This window comes from Kryptolebias marmoratus, linkage group LG1 (genome assembly GCF_001649575.2).
Source record: "Kryptolebias marmoratus isolate JLee-2015 linkage group LG1, ASM164957v2, whole genome shotgun sequence".
Classification (NCBI taxonomy): domain Eukaryota; kingdom Metazoa; phylum Chordata; class Actinopteri; order Cyprinodontiformes; family Rivulidae; genus Kryptolebias; species Kryptolebias marmoratus.
Window position 1 is genome coordinate 28,091,663 of NC_051430.1, and position 15,871 is coordinate 28,107,533.

General features: G+C 42.5%; 1 protein-coding gene across 2 annotated transcripts in view; it reads left to right on the plus strand.

Moving 5' to 3' along the window:
• The first annotated feature begins 255 nt into the window (after positions 1–255).
• The window catches only part of znrf3 (zinc and ring finger 3), a 65,554-nt gene continuing 49,938 nt past the window's right edge, over positions 256–15,871 (plus strand). The window contains exon 1 of one of the 2 annotated variants that reach the window (XM_017427773.3): positions 256–725. In XM_017427773.3, coding sequence (XP_017283262.1) covers positions 480–725 — 246 coding nt within the window. In that variant the 5' untranslated portion in view covers positions 256–479. The remainder of the gene's footprint in view (positions 726–15,871) is intronic. The other variant, XM_017427772.3, reaches the window with a different exon arrangement.

The following is a 15,871-nucleotide window of genomic DNA, read 5'->3' on the forward strand; positions in this document are numbered from 1 at the left end:
AGAAACTCAATTAAGTCGGAAGTTAACGTGTAACTTTTCTTCTTTTGAAACAATAAGCCCTCCTTTCAGCGCGAACAGAAGTCCGCGGCGCCTCCTTAACTGAGTGCTGGCACTTAGTGCAGAGAGGAGAGGGTTCAGAAAGAGTGGTGGGTGGGGATATGAGCCTTTTGGAGAGAGAGGAAAAAAAATCACGTGTTTGGAGATCAAAGGAGATCCGCTTTGTAGAAGAGGAGGAGGAGGAGGAGGAGGAGGGTGAGAAAGGAGGGAGGGAGCTAAGCCAAGCAGCGTTTGAGGCAATGTAATTGACAAGAAGGCTCGCAGTGGTGAAATAAACACGCTTCAGCTCGGGCTCGGGATTTTTTTTTTTTTTTTTAATTATCATTGCACAACCCGGACTCCTTTGAGGCTACACCTGACTCCCCGATTCCCATAGATCCGTGTGAAATTATGTCCCGATCGGCGCAGATCCAGCCGGCAAGATGATGATGATTTCCCCGCGGAGAGGCTCGGATCGTGCGCCCGACTCGGTGGTCCTGCGGTCGGCGTGGCTGCTGCTGCTCGCCGCGTCCCTTCACGGCTCCGCTCTCGCCAAGGATACAGCCTTTGTGGAGGTGGTGCTGTTCGAGTCCAGTCCCAATGGAGATTACACGACTTACACGACTGGCTTGCAAGGACGGTTCTCCAAAGCCGGAGCCACTATCAGCGCGGAGGGGGAGATCGTACAAGTAGGTGGAAAATAAATGAAATGGTTGTTTTGTACCGGGAGGAATGACGCGCAGCAGTCCGGGGCAACACCACCCGGAGCCGGGGTGCAATTTGACCAAACTGCCCTCTTTAAAACTTTTCCACAGAGAGGCTGTGGGGGAGTTGACAAGATATGGTGTGTGTGTGTGTGTGTGTGTATGAGGATGGTACTAAGCCTGCAAGCATATGCGGTCACAAGATGGCTCCTATCTTGTGGAATTCATTCACAGGGAAAACATGCTCTTGCAAGTTATTTTGTTGATATCTGAAGCTCACTTGTTGCTCACTTTTTTCACCTAATTGGCCCTCAGCTATAATAGGAGCGCCGGATCGTGGAAACAAATCCCCCCCGAAAGTTTGTAAACTTTGATGCGTTTCGCAACAGGGCTGCTGTTTGTGGGAAGTTCTGGCTGTTTTTTTTTTTTATCAGCCGCTGAAGAGAATTTCAGTGCTGTGAAGCTTTAATGGAAACTTAAACACCTTTAAGGTTCTCACTGCCAAGTCATGAAGACAGGACAAGAAGAAAAAATCATAAAGTCATAAACACCATCTGCACAATATTTGCCAAATTTTGGACCAGATGGCAGTGTGCAAACAGCCAAGGTGACTGAAAACTGGTCAGATGTTAAACTTACGGGTCAAACAGAAGTTCTGTAGTGAGTTTTTACACCCAGCTGGGTCTTTATGGCTCCCCGCCGCCCTGCTTGATCCCTAATATTTGTTCTGGACAGTTGTCGGACTCAAGCTTTCTCTTTCTTTTTGCATTTAGCAGCAGACTCATTCCTATATTTCCACCTAAAAGTCTTCTCCAAGATTCTACACTTGTCCAGTTCTGCCATATCTGTTTACTAAAACCAGCCTAATGTAGGTCAATCACGTGACTCGAGCTTTCTCTTGTTTTTTGCAGATTCAGCTGTCTGCTTTGTTTATATTGAGTGTGGACCCGCATTTCAGAATTGCCTATCAATCCATCTGGAATTACTGGAGTAAACCCTTACAAACGGCACCATTTGATTTAGTTTAGGATAACCTCTTTTGTGTTTGATTTCATTCTTCGCGGAGAGCCTTTAAACCCACATGGTTTTGGTTTTGTGATGGCAGAAAACCTGCTGCTGTTTATGCAGCCGTTTGAAGTGGAAAGTTGAATTCGTGTCACCGTGATGCTGTTTTGAACATGAAATTAGAATTAAGAAGAAACCTTTGTGTTCCACGTGTTTATTTCCTGCGTGGCACGTCAAGTGCTCTTGGCCGGAGCCGTCTAATGCTTGGATTCAGATTTTATTCACTGCAAACCACAAAATATATGAAGCTTTTCCTCTTTTCATTTGAAGTTTTATGGGCCAATTCTTTCTTAATCAGCTTGGTCAGAGTTTATAGGGCACCAAAAGTTTGGTTCAAATCAAGCTTCAAAACTTTTACGTTTGTCTTGAGAATCCTGGGATTCTCTGCTTTTGTAACTTTTTCCTCTCTTTTTATAATTTGAAGTCATGTCATTTTAAAGCAGTGTTAGGGAAGCACATGTCCACATCTTGAAGTTTTTGTCCTGAAAAATACAATTTGCATCTAGAACACGATGGAGTTAATTGAGGGAACGTTTCAGCAAGACCATTTACTATGAAGAGTAATATAATTACACTAAACAAGAATGACAGTTCTAACCGTTTAAGATTGTTTGTTGCATGAAAGCAAAGAGCTGGTGGTAAAATTCGTGTTTATGCAAGTTCACTTTGGTGCATCCATTTCGGGATGCTGGGCTGATCACAACAAGCAAGTTGTTGGTGTCACATTTCAGCAAACAATCCATCATGAGCCATCACGAGCACGCAGTGATTTGTGGCAGTTACTCATTTATCTTGCTGCGCACCAATGATTAATCATCTGGCGCCTCCTCTTCCTCGTCACTCTTCGCTCAGCAACACTATATGCAGCATCCTCTGACTGCAGTTTTGTTTTTCGCTCCCCTTAAACGCCGAGGCTGTGGCGATCGAAGGTGGGAATACTCAAAACGAGTCCTGTTTATACACAGTGATGGTCACTCGGCGCCACCCGGCAACCGCACAGCCATGTCGGACCTCAGCTTTACATCAAAACCCACAACTATTTAGGTTTGCTTTCTTGGCAAACATAGCCACTGACCGCTCAGAGACGGCTGCTGTTTTTTCAGGCCGTAATGAGGGGCAGCTTGTCCAACACGCAGCGCTGTCTTGGATTTCTTGTAGCTTACAGTATTTTCTGCCAAAGATTTTTCAGAGTCCGAACTGACAGCAAATGACAACCTGGAGAGCATAATTTTAAAAGCATATCAAATTCCTCCCTTGTATATTCCATACCATTTCAGGAAATTCCTGTGGTGGTTTAGACTGGAATTAGGTTGAACCAAAGATTTAGACTCTTGTCAGTTATTGACGGTGACCTCTGCAGCCGTAACATTTATCCACTTTTTTCCTTTAAACGTTTGGTTTTATGGTCTTCTAATCTGTAGTTTGGAGTTCGATGGGAGCCCTGAGGGGTTTGCTTTGCCTGGTGTGTAGTCGTGGCCGGGCCTCTGCAGGTACAGAGAGAGGAGAGGTGGTGGGGGGTGCGCTTGGCACTGATCCCGAGTAAAGCTCCGGCCACGATCACCACATGTACGCTCCCAACTCTCCTTTTCTAATTCCCTAAAGCTAACACCGCCTCAGCTCTGCCTGAAGAGTGTGAAAAGTGGCACACGCTGCTGAAGCCAAAAATAATAAATTAAGTTAATTTGCTATTTCTCTCGTTCAAGGGGTCGGGGCTGGGGGGAAGAGAGAGAGAGAGCATGATGATGTAGATCTGGCCCCAGTGCCAAAACCCCTGGCTTCTCAAGTCAGTCCCCAGATTGCTTCGGCTCAACACTGTAAATCATTTTCTGAAGATGTGAGGCTGTTTGTATGTAGCAACTTTGAAACAGAACTTAAGGCAGAAACTCTAAAATTGATTTAATGCAAACAAATGCTGTCTGCCAGTCCCTAAATGTAGGTATTTGTATTCACCTAATGTACCAGATTTACTGCTTTCATGAGAATATCTTGGCAAATTAAATAAATAAATGAATAAAAGAGCTCAGTATGTTTAGACTACAGTAAATAAGTGAGAAAACAAAGATTCGGAGCACTGGATGCTTGATTCTCTCAGCTTATTGGGGATGTTCATGTTAAACAAAAAAACCCCCTTCAAATTAATTTGGTAATTATTAAATTTCTCTTAGAATATCCCCTCCAATACCCCCCACCGCTGTCCGGTCCAGTTCTGCTGGGCCTGTTTAATCCCCTCACCTTCCAGCCACCTCTACAAACTAAAACCAACTTTCAGCGATTCCTGATTGTCACAACGTGTTCTTATTCCATCCGTTAGTCCTGCAGGGCTGATGAATCCAGCCCAACAAGGGTCTGCACCACAACAAGCTGTTTAAAAAGCAGAGAAACTCATCTTAACATTCACTAATCTCTGCTGCCGTTTTATTTATGTAGCTTTTATTACGTGCCTTTGTTCATTTATACATTTACTCGTACATTTCTTTCATCTTTATCTTCATCAATACCTTGCTGTTGCAACAGTGTGAGCTTCCCTGCTGAGGGATGAATGAAGGTCTGTTCTATTTTATATCTAATCTACATTTTTGCTGTAAACTGACCGTGTCCACACAGTTGAACTAAAGGTAACGTTGCTCATCCCAAGTCCTGCAGCTGAAAACTCCTTTTAATGAAACCGAGACGTGTCCTGCTGCTCATCCTGCCAGCTGGGGAACTTCTTTTTTCTTTCCTTTTCATCGGTCTAATGGATCAGGGATGGCAGAAAGATCCTGGAGATGCTCAAAGTTGTTTCTCTCGTAAAGGCGATTTCTTGTCAGTGGTTGGTGTTCTGTGGAAATAAAACAATAAATCAACTGGCTTGTCAAGTTAACTGGACTTCGAATAGACAAACATCATTGCCCATTCCTAGTTATTATGTGCTTTACTTTTTTACAAAGTAGCACCTTTTCTTCTTTGAATAAAGTCATGTAAGCAATGCAAAGATGACATCCAATCACTCCTTGACGGAGCGGTCCAGCTGTAAAAATATACATCTAAACTACATTGGCATGGGTTGCCAAAGCCAGCAGACACTGCTGTCTAGATTTACTGATAGTTTAGGTCTTGTTGCGCAGGATTCCTCCTTGCTGTCTCTTTGTCATTCATTGTCGACAGCTCTTGTGATTAGATCGGGTTTGATGAGAAGTGAAACGCCATCTGCCGCTCATCATTTCTACATCATCTCTCTGATGCTAAATCAACCTTCCCGTAGCGAGATGAGCAGCGATGTTGGTGGATGAGTTCACATCTGCCTCTGATTCCAAGCAGGCCGGAGCTGTCGGCATGTGAGGCTGGGATGTGGCGGGGGCACGCGGCGCTCCAGATGGAACTCGTCGTGTTGTCGGCCAGAACTAGAGGGAACAATGTGGCTTTTCCCCATTTCCTCCCCAAGAGGACAGAGCATCCCTTCAATCCTGCATCAAAAAGAAGAGGCTACAGTTTTCCCAATACCCACGAGCCGTTTGACCTTTGAACTTCATCTCCATGCATGTTGAGTGCCAAGAGACTTTCTCTGGCTGGATGTGCAGAAGGAAAGTGGTGCCTCTCAGCTAAGACAACGATGCGCTAAAATACTACAGCTTCTACCTTGCAGTTGGCAGAAGTTTTGTCGCGCTGCATTTAGACTATAATGAGAGCTTTAGTGGTTTAAGGCATCCAGCGCACTTTCTCACCACAGCCTGGAAAGCCCAAGAGGCTATAATGGGCCGGGCCCAGACAGTAGGTGCCCGGGACCGGGCCACTCCCTGCGCCGAAGCAACAGAAACGGTACACAAACGCTGGTTTAAAAAGGTTAAAAGCAATGCTCCCTACTTTTTTCCATTTATTGGCTTGGCGGTTGCAGCTGTATTTTAAGTGCTATCGTCTCTTAACCGCCACCCTGCTTCACTTTCATGTCCCAGCCAAAGTAATTTGAGGCTACGTTTCTCCCCTTTTTGGAATAGAACAGACTAAACTGTTTTTCTCTTGCTTAACACCCTCCATCCCACACACAAACTCGCCCCCAGTCTGCCGCCAGAATTTGTTCTGCATACTATACTGCAAATGAATGACTTTTAAGTGATGTTTACAAACCAATCAGCTTGCACTGCATTGTCTGACAGGCTGTATTCAGGCGCTTTGGTGTCCTGGGGATGTGGCCACCGGAGGCTGCGTTGGCGTAACGCTGCGTGCTGAATTCTCACCAAATATCTCAACAATTATAGAAGCAACTTGCATTTCTATTGATGACAAAAATATTACTTGTTTTCTTTTATATTCACTTAATTAGATTAAGATGAATCTTTTTCAAGTATTGCACAAAGATTCTGACAACATTTGCATTGCTTTAGACCATTTAGCCTAAAGTTGTCCTTCACAGCATGAGACTTTTTTTGAAAACTTGATATTTTACTCTTTGAATTATGGCTCTTAGCTGAAAACACTTTGCTTATTGAGTATTTGGGTGTATGTTAGTCAGAAAATGCCTAACCCGCCACAGAATTCCTAAGCACTTTGCAAAGATTTCTTAAATTGGATAAATGTGTTTTCCAAAGTGCAGCCGTGACTTTTCTCTCCTGCCTGCGGCTCTTTAGATCTCGACTTGTCCTGTCCTTGTCTCTCTGAGCCTCACTCTGTCAGTGGACAGCTCCACCCAAAACAAGTGCATGTTGGTACTGGTGGCCCCGGTGGCTATGCTCCTCTCCAGTGGCCTGAGCGGCTCAGACGATCTTTGATGTTGCTCTCTGGTCGACTTGATCTCTGTTCTCTCCACAGCATCCAGGCATCTGTTCAGCTATTGATTATGGATCCAAGTTCATATGTGTGAATGTCTTGTTCATCCTTTTGTCTGATGATGAGGAAATGTTGGCTCAGCTTTGCCCCGAAGTTATGTATTTTTTATTTATGTGATAGATTCTGGAAAATTCACTTTGAGTATTGTGCTTATATAGATGGAGAAAGTGGGTTATTTTTGTTGTTGTTGTTGTTGTTTTCTTTTCCTTTCTGCCTGTGCTCTCTCAGGTTACTTTGGGAGCTCATCAAAGAACAAGGCAAAGATGAAGAAGAGTCCTGAGTGGGTTTTTCACTTTCTGAATAGCCCATGGTGTCTGCTTGCATTTGATGAAATGGTGCTGAAAGGCCCAGTCCATCTGCACATCCCACATTTTTATCCACTGACACATAGGGTCTGAAAAACAAAGAGTGAGGGGTCGAGGGTTATGAAATGACAATGCTCGCAGTAGCTCATCCAGGCTGAGGCGCCCTTTGTTGTTGGCCAGGAATGTGCTGACTAACTGTGGAAGGCCACAACGCCAGCCTCCTCTTTTGTTGCACTTTTCTTTTTTTTTTTTTTTGCCAGTGGACTAGCATTGGTAGCTGTGCAGTTTCATGCTTTAAAAATGCGCTCGTAGGTCATCCTCTTGGTAATCTTTCATCTTTTGGCCTTCGTCCTGATCTCATTTGTTTTCGTAAAAGGAGAGGTCTTATCACAGATCTTCCCCACTCAACCAAGTCCAAGAACACCCGGTTCAAAGTTCTGCCTTTTGTGTACAACATTACATAATAATCAGCCTTTTGCATAAAAATAAAAAACTGTTGCTGTTGATTTAGGCTGCCACGATCAACTGTTTTTACTTTGATTAATCGAATAATCTACTCATTTTCTCCAAAACCAATATCCATAAATTTATTTTATTTTAACTGTCAACTTTGGGATTTAGTTTACCACACACTAAAATGCTAATAAAGTACAAAATATATGTTCAGAGTGTTGTAGGTTAGGCAGGGGGTGGGCCTGTGACATCATCATTTTCATGAGGTTGTCCGCATGAGAACACTACGGTGGCATTTAAGCATTTTCTCACCCAGTTTTGAAAAATAGCAGTAGGGGCTCCTAAAAGGCTGTTTCCATGTAGACACAAGGCTGAAATGATTAAAAAAAAAAAAATCTTTGTGTATCCACAAAACACCATTCTTATGCTTCTGCTGCTGGTGCATTTGACCGTTTTTGACCCGGTACATCATATTGATGCTGGAACAATTTAGATGGTAGCCCTTCTTTAAGAAATGCTGACATTTTTTCTTTCATTCACTTTTATTTTCATGGACATGTTTGCAGAGTTCAACAGGGGTGCCAGATGGGGACAAATTGGTTTCAGGTGGATGCTCCGTTTCCGCTCCATTAATCTCATCTGATTCTAGAGCCTCCTTATGTACGTTCAGGTATTTGTTCCAGTAATGAGGAAGCTCCAAGCTTTAACACAATGGGGCCAAATGTATGATAGATGGGATGAGAACAAGCTGGGTTGTTTCTCCTCTTTTTGTCTCCAGAGTAAAGAAATATTGCTGCCTCTTCTTCCCTCCTCCTGCTGTTTGTTAAAGAAGCGCCCTAGATTTTTAAAATAAAAAATTGTCTTTCTTTTTATATATTGTCCCAGTATCAGGAGTATACTGAAGACACTGGGGACACGGCTTTTTTTTTTTTTAGGTTCTGCCTTGTGTGCTAGAAGAATATTGTTGCAAAGTTAGGGAAAAAAAGATGTTTTGTGTAAGATTGGAGCTCATTTTGTGCCTTGTAGTTGCAGCCAAGGGCATCACAAATCACTTTTTTTTTTTTTTTAATTCAACTCCTCAGATTCCAAAGGGTCAGAGGAAACTTTCTTTTTACGCTAACTGAAGCTCCTTTGGAAAAAAAATCCTCCACAAGTCGCTCTGTCCTTCCCCTCGATCCCTGTCGGTAACTGAGGCCACGCCGCCGCTCTCTGCCGGCTGGTGAACCCTGAACAGGGAGGGGCCTGCAGGGCTGGGTGAAACGCCGCCGGGAGACATGCTGCGGGTGTAAACCACATGAATGTGCCGCCTGAGCAGATAGGATCAGGCGAGGCGGGGAGGCCTGGGAGGCCACGGTGCTCGGCGAGCTGACATCAAAGGGGAGGGAAGGAGGGAAGAAGAGGGAGAGAAAGGCAGAAAAGGCTGGGCCAAACTCTTCAAAGGCCTCTGTGACTAATGTCCGTCCCGATATGTGGCGCTGCAAAACTGAATGATGATGTAATTGCAGGCCTTCGAGCTAAATCTACTCCCATACAAATAAATGTTTTCTTCTCTTGTTTGTGACGAAAAATACCTCAAGTGTTGAAGTTGAAGCTGGAGAGGTGAACATGTGTTCAGTTCTACAAACATCATCTTTTTCCACACAAAACCTCCAAATAAATTTATGCCAATAGATGATTTGGTTCTCTAAGGTGTTTCCAAAGTATACAGCAGGAGGACAGTTATCGTCGGGGTGATAATCTTTCTGCCCATGTCTGTGTGTGCAGGCGTTAGTTTGTTTGGGAAGCTAGCAAAATATCTCACAAACATCTGGATGAACATTTACAACTGATTAACCATTTGGAGTCAGTTAGATTCAAGATGGCCGCCACAGCCAACTGACTGTAGGGAACACAAATGGCGAGACCTCGTCCAGTTTCACAGATGTGGCAGTAAGTGAACATCATCCACAACACATACTGAGTTCTACACAATGTGCCGTATTGTAACTTAAAACATCGGCAGTAACTGTTGGCGTCAACTTTGTCTGTCTGTTAGCAAAATATCTCATTAAACACTGGACCACTTTAAATGAAACTCCCAGAAAACAGTCACTTAGCATTTTGGAGTCATCCGTATTCCAGTCAAAATGGCAATAAATCAGTCAATTTCACAGATGCTGAGCTACAGTTTGGTGTGGTAGTACCTGAGAGTCGTCCTCAGCACATACTCTGAGTATTAGCACCTACTGCAAGATGTGGCCGTGGCAGCCATTATGATTTGAAACTCTTGTCTTGAAAGACAGAGGGCGATAGGCATTCCGTTAAGGAACGCTAGTCCTTTAACTTATACAGGGCTTGTGTTTACATCTGTGGTACAATGTGCACAAATACTTCACTTGTAGTGTGTGTGTGTGCGTGTTAGGCCACGTGTGACCACAGATCTTTTTCAGAATGCCCTCATGATCACTGGGCTGATAACTCATTGACAGCTCCAGTGACAGCAGAGATTCCCTCGCTGCAGGAGTGTCCACCTTGTTGAGAGCACATGGCTGTAAATCACTCCTGATTAATGTTTTGCTTGCCTCTGAAGGTTTTTTTCTTCATCCTTTCGGTGCTTGTGTGTTCCTTTTTTAAAGTTAAATTGCCAATGAACTTGTTGCATTCTTACGTTTTTGAATTTGAAGCCGAGGTCAGTCTTTTCACTCCTGCATCAAACTCTGCAGCTCGACGTCTTTGTTGCTCTCTTGTTTCAGCAGGGTGAGACACTTCTCAACAGTCAGGGCTGTCCTGCTGGTTACAGCAGAGACTAAGCACAAATCATTTCAAAGCATTCTTACAAGGTTTCAATGAACTGTTCTGAATTATTTTCTAAGGCAACTGGTAAACCGTAAAACACCAGAAAGTTGTGAAAAAAATCAGAACATCAAACATCAGTGCAGCTGAGAATTCTCCTCTAACCTGATGTGCTGCAGCTGCTCCTAAAACAGTTTTAATGCATGGCATCATTAGTGCAGGTCTAGGAGTATTTCCAGGCATATCATTTTATTCACACTTGTTCTGCTTGTGACAAAAGCAGGCGAAATGAGCTGTTGGATTATTTTTATCCTAGTGTCAGTTAGCAGGTGCACTGTGTCACTGAATGCTGCTGTTCAGTAAAAAAACCTAAAGGTGGGGAGGAAGAAACGTTGTCCAATCACTGGTGTTGTGCAGAAAACTGTTGGGTTGCTGCAGGCTGCATCACACAAGTCTGCACGCAGGGAAACGTCTCAGGGTAGAAGAGCTGCATGAATGAAAGAAATGTTTATTAGAAAGACATTTTATTGTGCAGTATTTTAAAAACCTTGCTGAAACTGGGGATTGGCAATATAGCAACAATGTTATCAGGAGTTTTACGATTATTTTGCAAGTTACAAAACAGTGCAACAAACTAATTTTCTATGTAAAAACATTTAAGGAAAAAAAAATGGATATACTGTTACATTTAAAATCAGAGTGTCAGTGTTTTCCTGCACTCAGAACAGATTTCAAACCAATATGGGATTTGTTTTGTTTTTAATTTCTTCCTCCAGATTGGGTGAGAAATCCTCGGCATTCATTGTAGTTTATGATAGCAATAAGCAGGACTAGCCAATAGTAAGATTTGGCTGAAGATAAAACTATGCATCACCTTTAAGCATAAAACAATAATGGATAGAATGTGCCCTATAGACCATGTGTGTTTTGGTAGATCGTCAACACGTTCTAATCCGTCAGCATCTAACAGAAACCCTGCATCTGCAAAAAGGCAGTTTTTCAGGAAATCTAAAATAAAACAATCTTTTTAATTAAATAAACTGTGTTCACTTCGTTGTTTAGCCGTCCATAAAACCACAGACAGATGTGAAGTGTGATTAATAGTTGATTTATGCAAAATCATAAAAAATGATGCAAAGTTCTGCATGACAAAAATAAAAAAGTAAGATCAAACTGGTTTACTCAGCTAAACTTTTTGTTTATTTGGTTTAACTTTTTTTAATCTGCAAATCATGTTTGTGCTCTTTTACTCCTATTACCTTACCTTTCAAACCCACCCTGTGTTCATGAATAGGTTGAGACCATCCCTTCTGTGCAGCTGTGTCTATTCTTTGTCCTTACAATCTACCTGCTCACCTCTTTTTATGTCTGCACACACCAGAGATCCCATATAAGTGACAATACGCAGTGATCACATTTTCATCTTTGCAGAAAAAAAGCGGTGCAGCAATATTTGTGTCACTGCACACCGTCTCATATTCATCCCTCTGTCATGTGTCACTGTAAAAAAAAAAACTGCACTTTTCATTTTCAGCATTTTTTTTTCTCCTTTTGAAAAGGCTGAGTTTATTCTTGGTAACTCTATAGGCAGTTTGTCCAAACAGACTTGGCTCCCTAATGACAAGTTGTCCTTGGACATGTCAGGGAATCCAGTTTCTCTGAATTCTGTTTTGAGAGAAAGGAGCGATGGAGTGGGAGAAGATGGGGAATAAAACAGAAAAAAGATGAGCCAGTGCAGCAGTTTGCTGTCCGCCTGCATCCCACAGGCATGTGACACAGTCCGACTGTCACCCCAGGATGACATGCGTCCCACAGGCATTTCCAAGTAAACATCTCAGAGCATGTGGCTCTGACATTTGGACAGCGACCTTCGCATACAGTTCATTTTCTTTTTCTTATGATGAATGTTGGGAATATGCATCTAGAGGTTTTCTTTCTTTCCCACAATTTCATTTAAAAGATACAAAGAAGTTTAGTTTTTCAGTTTTGCACAACAGGTTTTGTTAAGTTTTATTTTTATTGCTCTCAGATCTAAGATCAGCTAAATCACTGCTTCGATAAAGACAGTCTCAACCAAAAAAAAGGTAAAAATCCTTCTTTAATTAGAGAGAATAATTATTTTCTTGGAGAAGAAGCTTCTGTGTTATCTGACATGTCTTTCTTGGTGCAGGGGGAGCGACTTGTTTTTCTCCTGCAGACCTAAAAATATCAGTTGGTGTGGAAGTAAAATATCACAGGTAAAAGTCTTTACAGGAAGTGGAATGTCATTCAGAGGTTATCAAACTTTTCAGCTTCTGACTCACAAGAAAACACTTTCAGAGACTTAAAACCCCCACCTGTGCTTCCTCAGGAATACAAAAACCAGACAATTAAAACAAGACTATAACAAAAACACAACCACACCAATATCTGTGATGCTATTTTAATTCAGTTATGTCCCATTTCTCTTCTTGCTACTAACACTTTAGCTTTATATCTTCATTTTGTACTCTGACACCAGGGGCTAAAGGTTCATTAATGATGTTTAATGAGAACTGTCTGACCTTATAAACAGTGATTTGTGGATTGCAGTGTTACAGATGTTACAGTGATGTTACAGCTTGTCACATGACGAATTAGATGTCGTCATGATTAGATGCCGTCATGTGACAAGCTGCAGCCAAGTTTTGCTTTATGCTTAATAAAAAGTTTCCCAACGTTAAAGTTCTTCTTGTTTTCAAACTTTTCTTTTTTGCTGCAGAAAACTGCAAAAAGATCTCCACTTTGTAGAGTTTACAGTAACTGGGAATGCAACATAGAACCCTTCGTGTCTTCATGAAAAAGTATTGGGCGACCACTTTTACTTTTTCTTTTCTATGTTTTGTTTTAGGTCATCCCATATCATAGACAAATCTTAGGCGCTACCCTTTGTGATCTGGGCTCAGGGGCCAAGGTGTGACTTGAACTCCAGGGGCAGAGCGAACACTACAAACCTGGATTGGATCCTTGTACCTCATGACCCACGATTGGGCCCTGACCACCACTTTAGAAACTGTCTCTTTACTTGATGCTACAGTCTGCACGAAAGGCTTCAGTTAAACGTTTTGCAGTGACGTTAGAGATTCAACTTTGACTAAATCTCTAATCGTGATGTTATCTTCAAGCTTAGCGGTCAGCTCTCAAGGGAGAGGCCTGCAGTTATATAATTCTGTGTCCATTAGAAAAATGATTTGCTTCCTAACGACTGAGTCAGTCCGTTTGTTCCCATGTCTTCCAGTAAAAATCTGCACTGTTTACGCTGAACCGCTTTTATACGTTTCCTGTTTTTTGGCTTCAGTTCACAGAGATTTATGCAGCGCTGCTACCAAATAATACGAGAGGATGGGGACAATTTTACAGTCATGTCAACGATCACATTTATAATTAAATCTTTTACAACCAATGACTATGAGCTTCGAAAATCCTTTTTGTGTTTTTATGTCTGCTTTTCTGAAGCATCGTTTCTAGCTTGTAAACATGGGATTTGGTATTGTAGTGATACGTGTGTTCATCATAATTATTGTTTTGCAGAAGCCGGAGTTTGTATTGACTAGGCAACGAGAGAGTCTCAGTATTTAAATTAATGTGTAGAGTTTTGGAGAAAGCCTGTTTTTAGTTATTGCATAAAGAAAAACTTGGATGGTTGGATGGTTTTACAGACGTATTGAACGTTTGAGTTGTGCAGTGGCTCTAATTAGCTGAATTATAAATTAGATTCTGCCCTCAGTTTCAAACCAACTTAAAGCAGTTTTGTCTATGATCTTATTCTAATTAGGCTCAAAACGGTAAATTCAGGTTTGTTTCTGTGCTCGTCATTTCCCTTCCTCCCTTTCATAAGTTCTTTCAGGTTTTTTTTCCACTCTCTGTTTGGCACAGGAGGGGAAGGGGGAGGGTGTATAAATGTGAGACCACACATGCTGTGTCAATGTTTGCTGGAATAATTAGAGACAATGTGGGCCAATAACGGGAGGAGTGCAGTAACCTGAACTCACTTTGTTCTGCCCCGACAGCAACACAAAAGCCATTCACAGACGTGCAGATCCGCGGGCTCGGAACAGGAATGACTGCACTTTTAGGCGGCGCAGCGCACGGCTTGGAGGTTCAGTGGGAAAACGAATCGGTTTCTCTCTGCCAAGTGATGCTTATGTCACTCTTAAGGCCTTTTAAGCACAGCCTGTACATCCCTGCCACCAGCCCACCTCCCTAAAATTAAAAACAAAAAAAAAACCTACCCCCTTGTCACCCTTCCCAGTCATCCAAAACATGTCCCTGGCTTAGAGGACCCTCTTTAACTAGAGGATATCCGGCCGCTTGGTATGCAAAGAGCCTGTGGATTCCTGACACGAGTGCTAGAGCTGGACTCAGAGGTGACTTTCAGCGTTGCCCGACAACTGTTGGATTAACGGGACACTTTGCGTTGATTCTGAGCCAGTAGGAGGCAGCTTGGCCTGTAGGAAGGTGGACTCTTGTAAATATTAGAATAGCATAGAATGTTTTGAAGCATCTTTTGTTTACATTTTTAAGCACACCTGAGCCACCTTCTGTTATTTATTGTTCAATAGCCAAAAAATTATGCATTTGAAAGTTCAGAACCAATACAAATGAATTGCCCGAAAGGAGAAAAAGAAGGATTTTCATTCTTGATCATATCACTTTATGCCTAAAGATCTCTAACTAAAGTGTCACCTCCGGAGCAAGTGTTTCCCTGGAGGTATCGGAGTTGACCTGCTGCTTTCCTCATACCCTGACCAACTGGTTTGTCCCACTGGTGTCCATCTTGAAAGGTGACACCGCTATGGGATGCATACATCCCCTGGAGGTCGCTGGTGTCATTGTGGCACCTGTCCCCTCCACTCTCAGCTCGTGTCAACAGCTCAGATTTATTTACATTCACTGTTTTCTTTTTATTCCGGTGCGTCCGGAACTGGAAATGGCAGAGAATTGGCTCGTCTGATGTGGGTCCTTGTCAGATGATGGAGTTTATTTTTGGTGACTGTTAATGGAGAATTTCTTTTTCTTTTTTTTTTTTTTTTAAACAGTTGTTCTTGCAGAAGCTACCAAGACTGTCAGATTCATATTTTGCAGAAGAGATGCTATGAATGAGTGCTTGACTTGATTGCATTTACTTATTTTAACAAGCTGCACTCATCCCAAATCAAGTATTCTGCATAATCTAAAAGTCCTTTTAGGCATAATGGGTCTCTAAACTCCTCAATGATTTATATTTACTGTTTTTTATATGACAGCGCATCCTTCGTATGTTTCAGCCCGAGGACACTCAATGACCTGCATTTCATTTTCTTCTACGCAAAGTACTCAACTAATCACTTTCAGATTCAGTCTTTCCCTCCTCATCATTCTCTTCGTCCAACTGTTTCCTTCTTATTTTCTTTCTCTTGTCTGTTGTTCATCCATTTCTCTCCTCTTTCTTTTTTTTTCCATTCCGCTGGGCTGATGTACTCATAGCTGGCAATGTGTTCCTCATCACAGCTTGTGTTTCCTCTTATCTTTAGTTCTTTTATCAGTGGCCACCACACATGCCCAAGAGAAAAGACTTGAGGGGGGGGCTTGGAGAATGAGGGGTGGCTGATGCTATCAGCAGGTGGAGATTTCACCACAAGAGTTCAGGGGCCCAGCTGAAGGAGGGCCAGGGCGGAAAGGGTCCGACATGAGAGCCGGCTGTGTAATTTCTGAATAACTTTGCTGTCATCTTGGTAT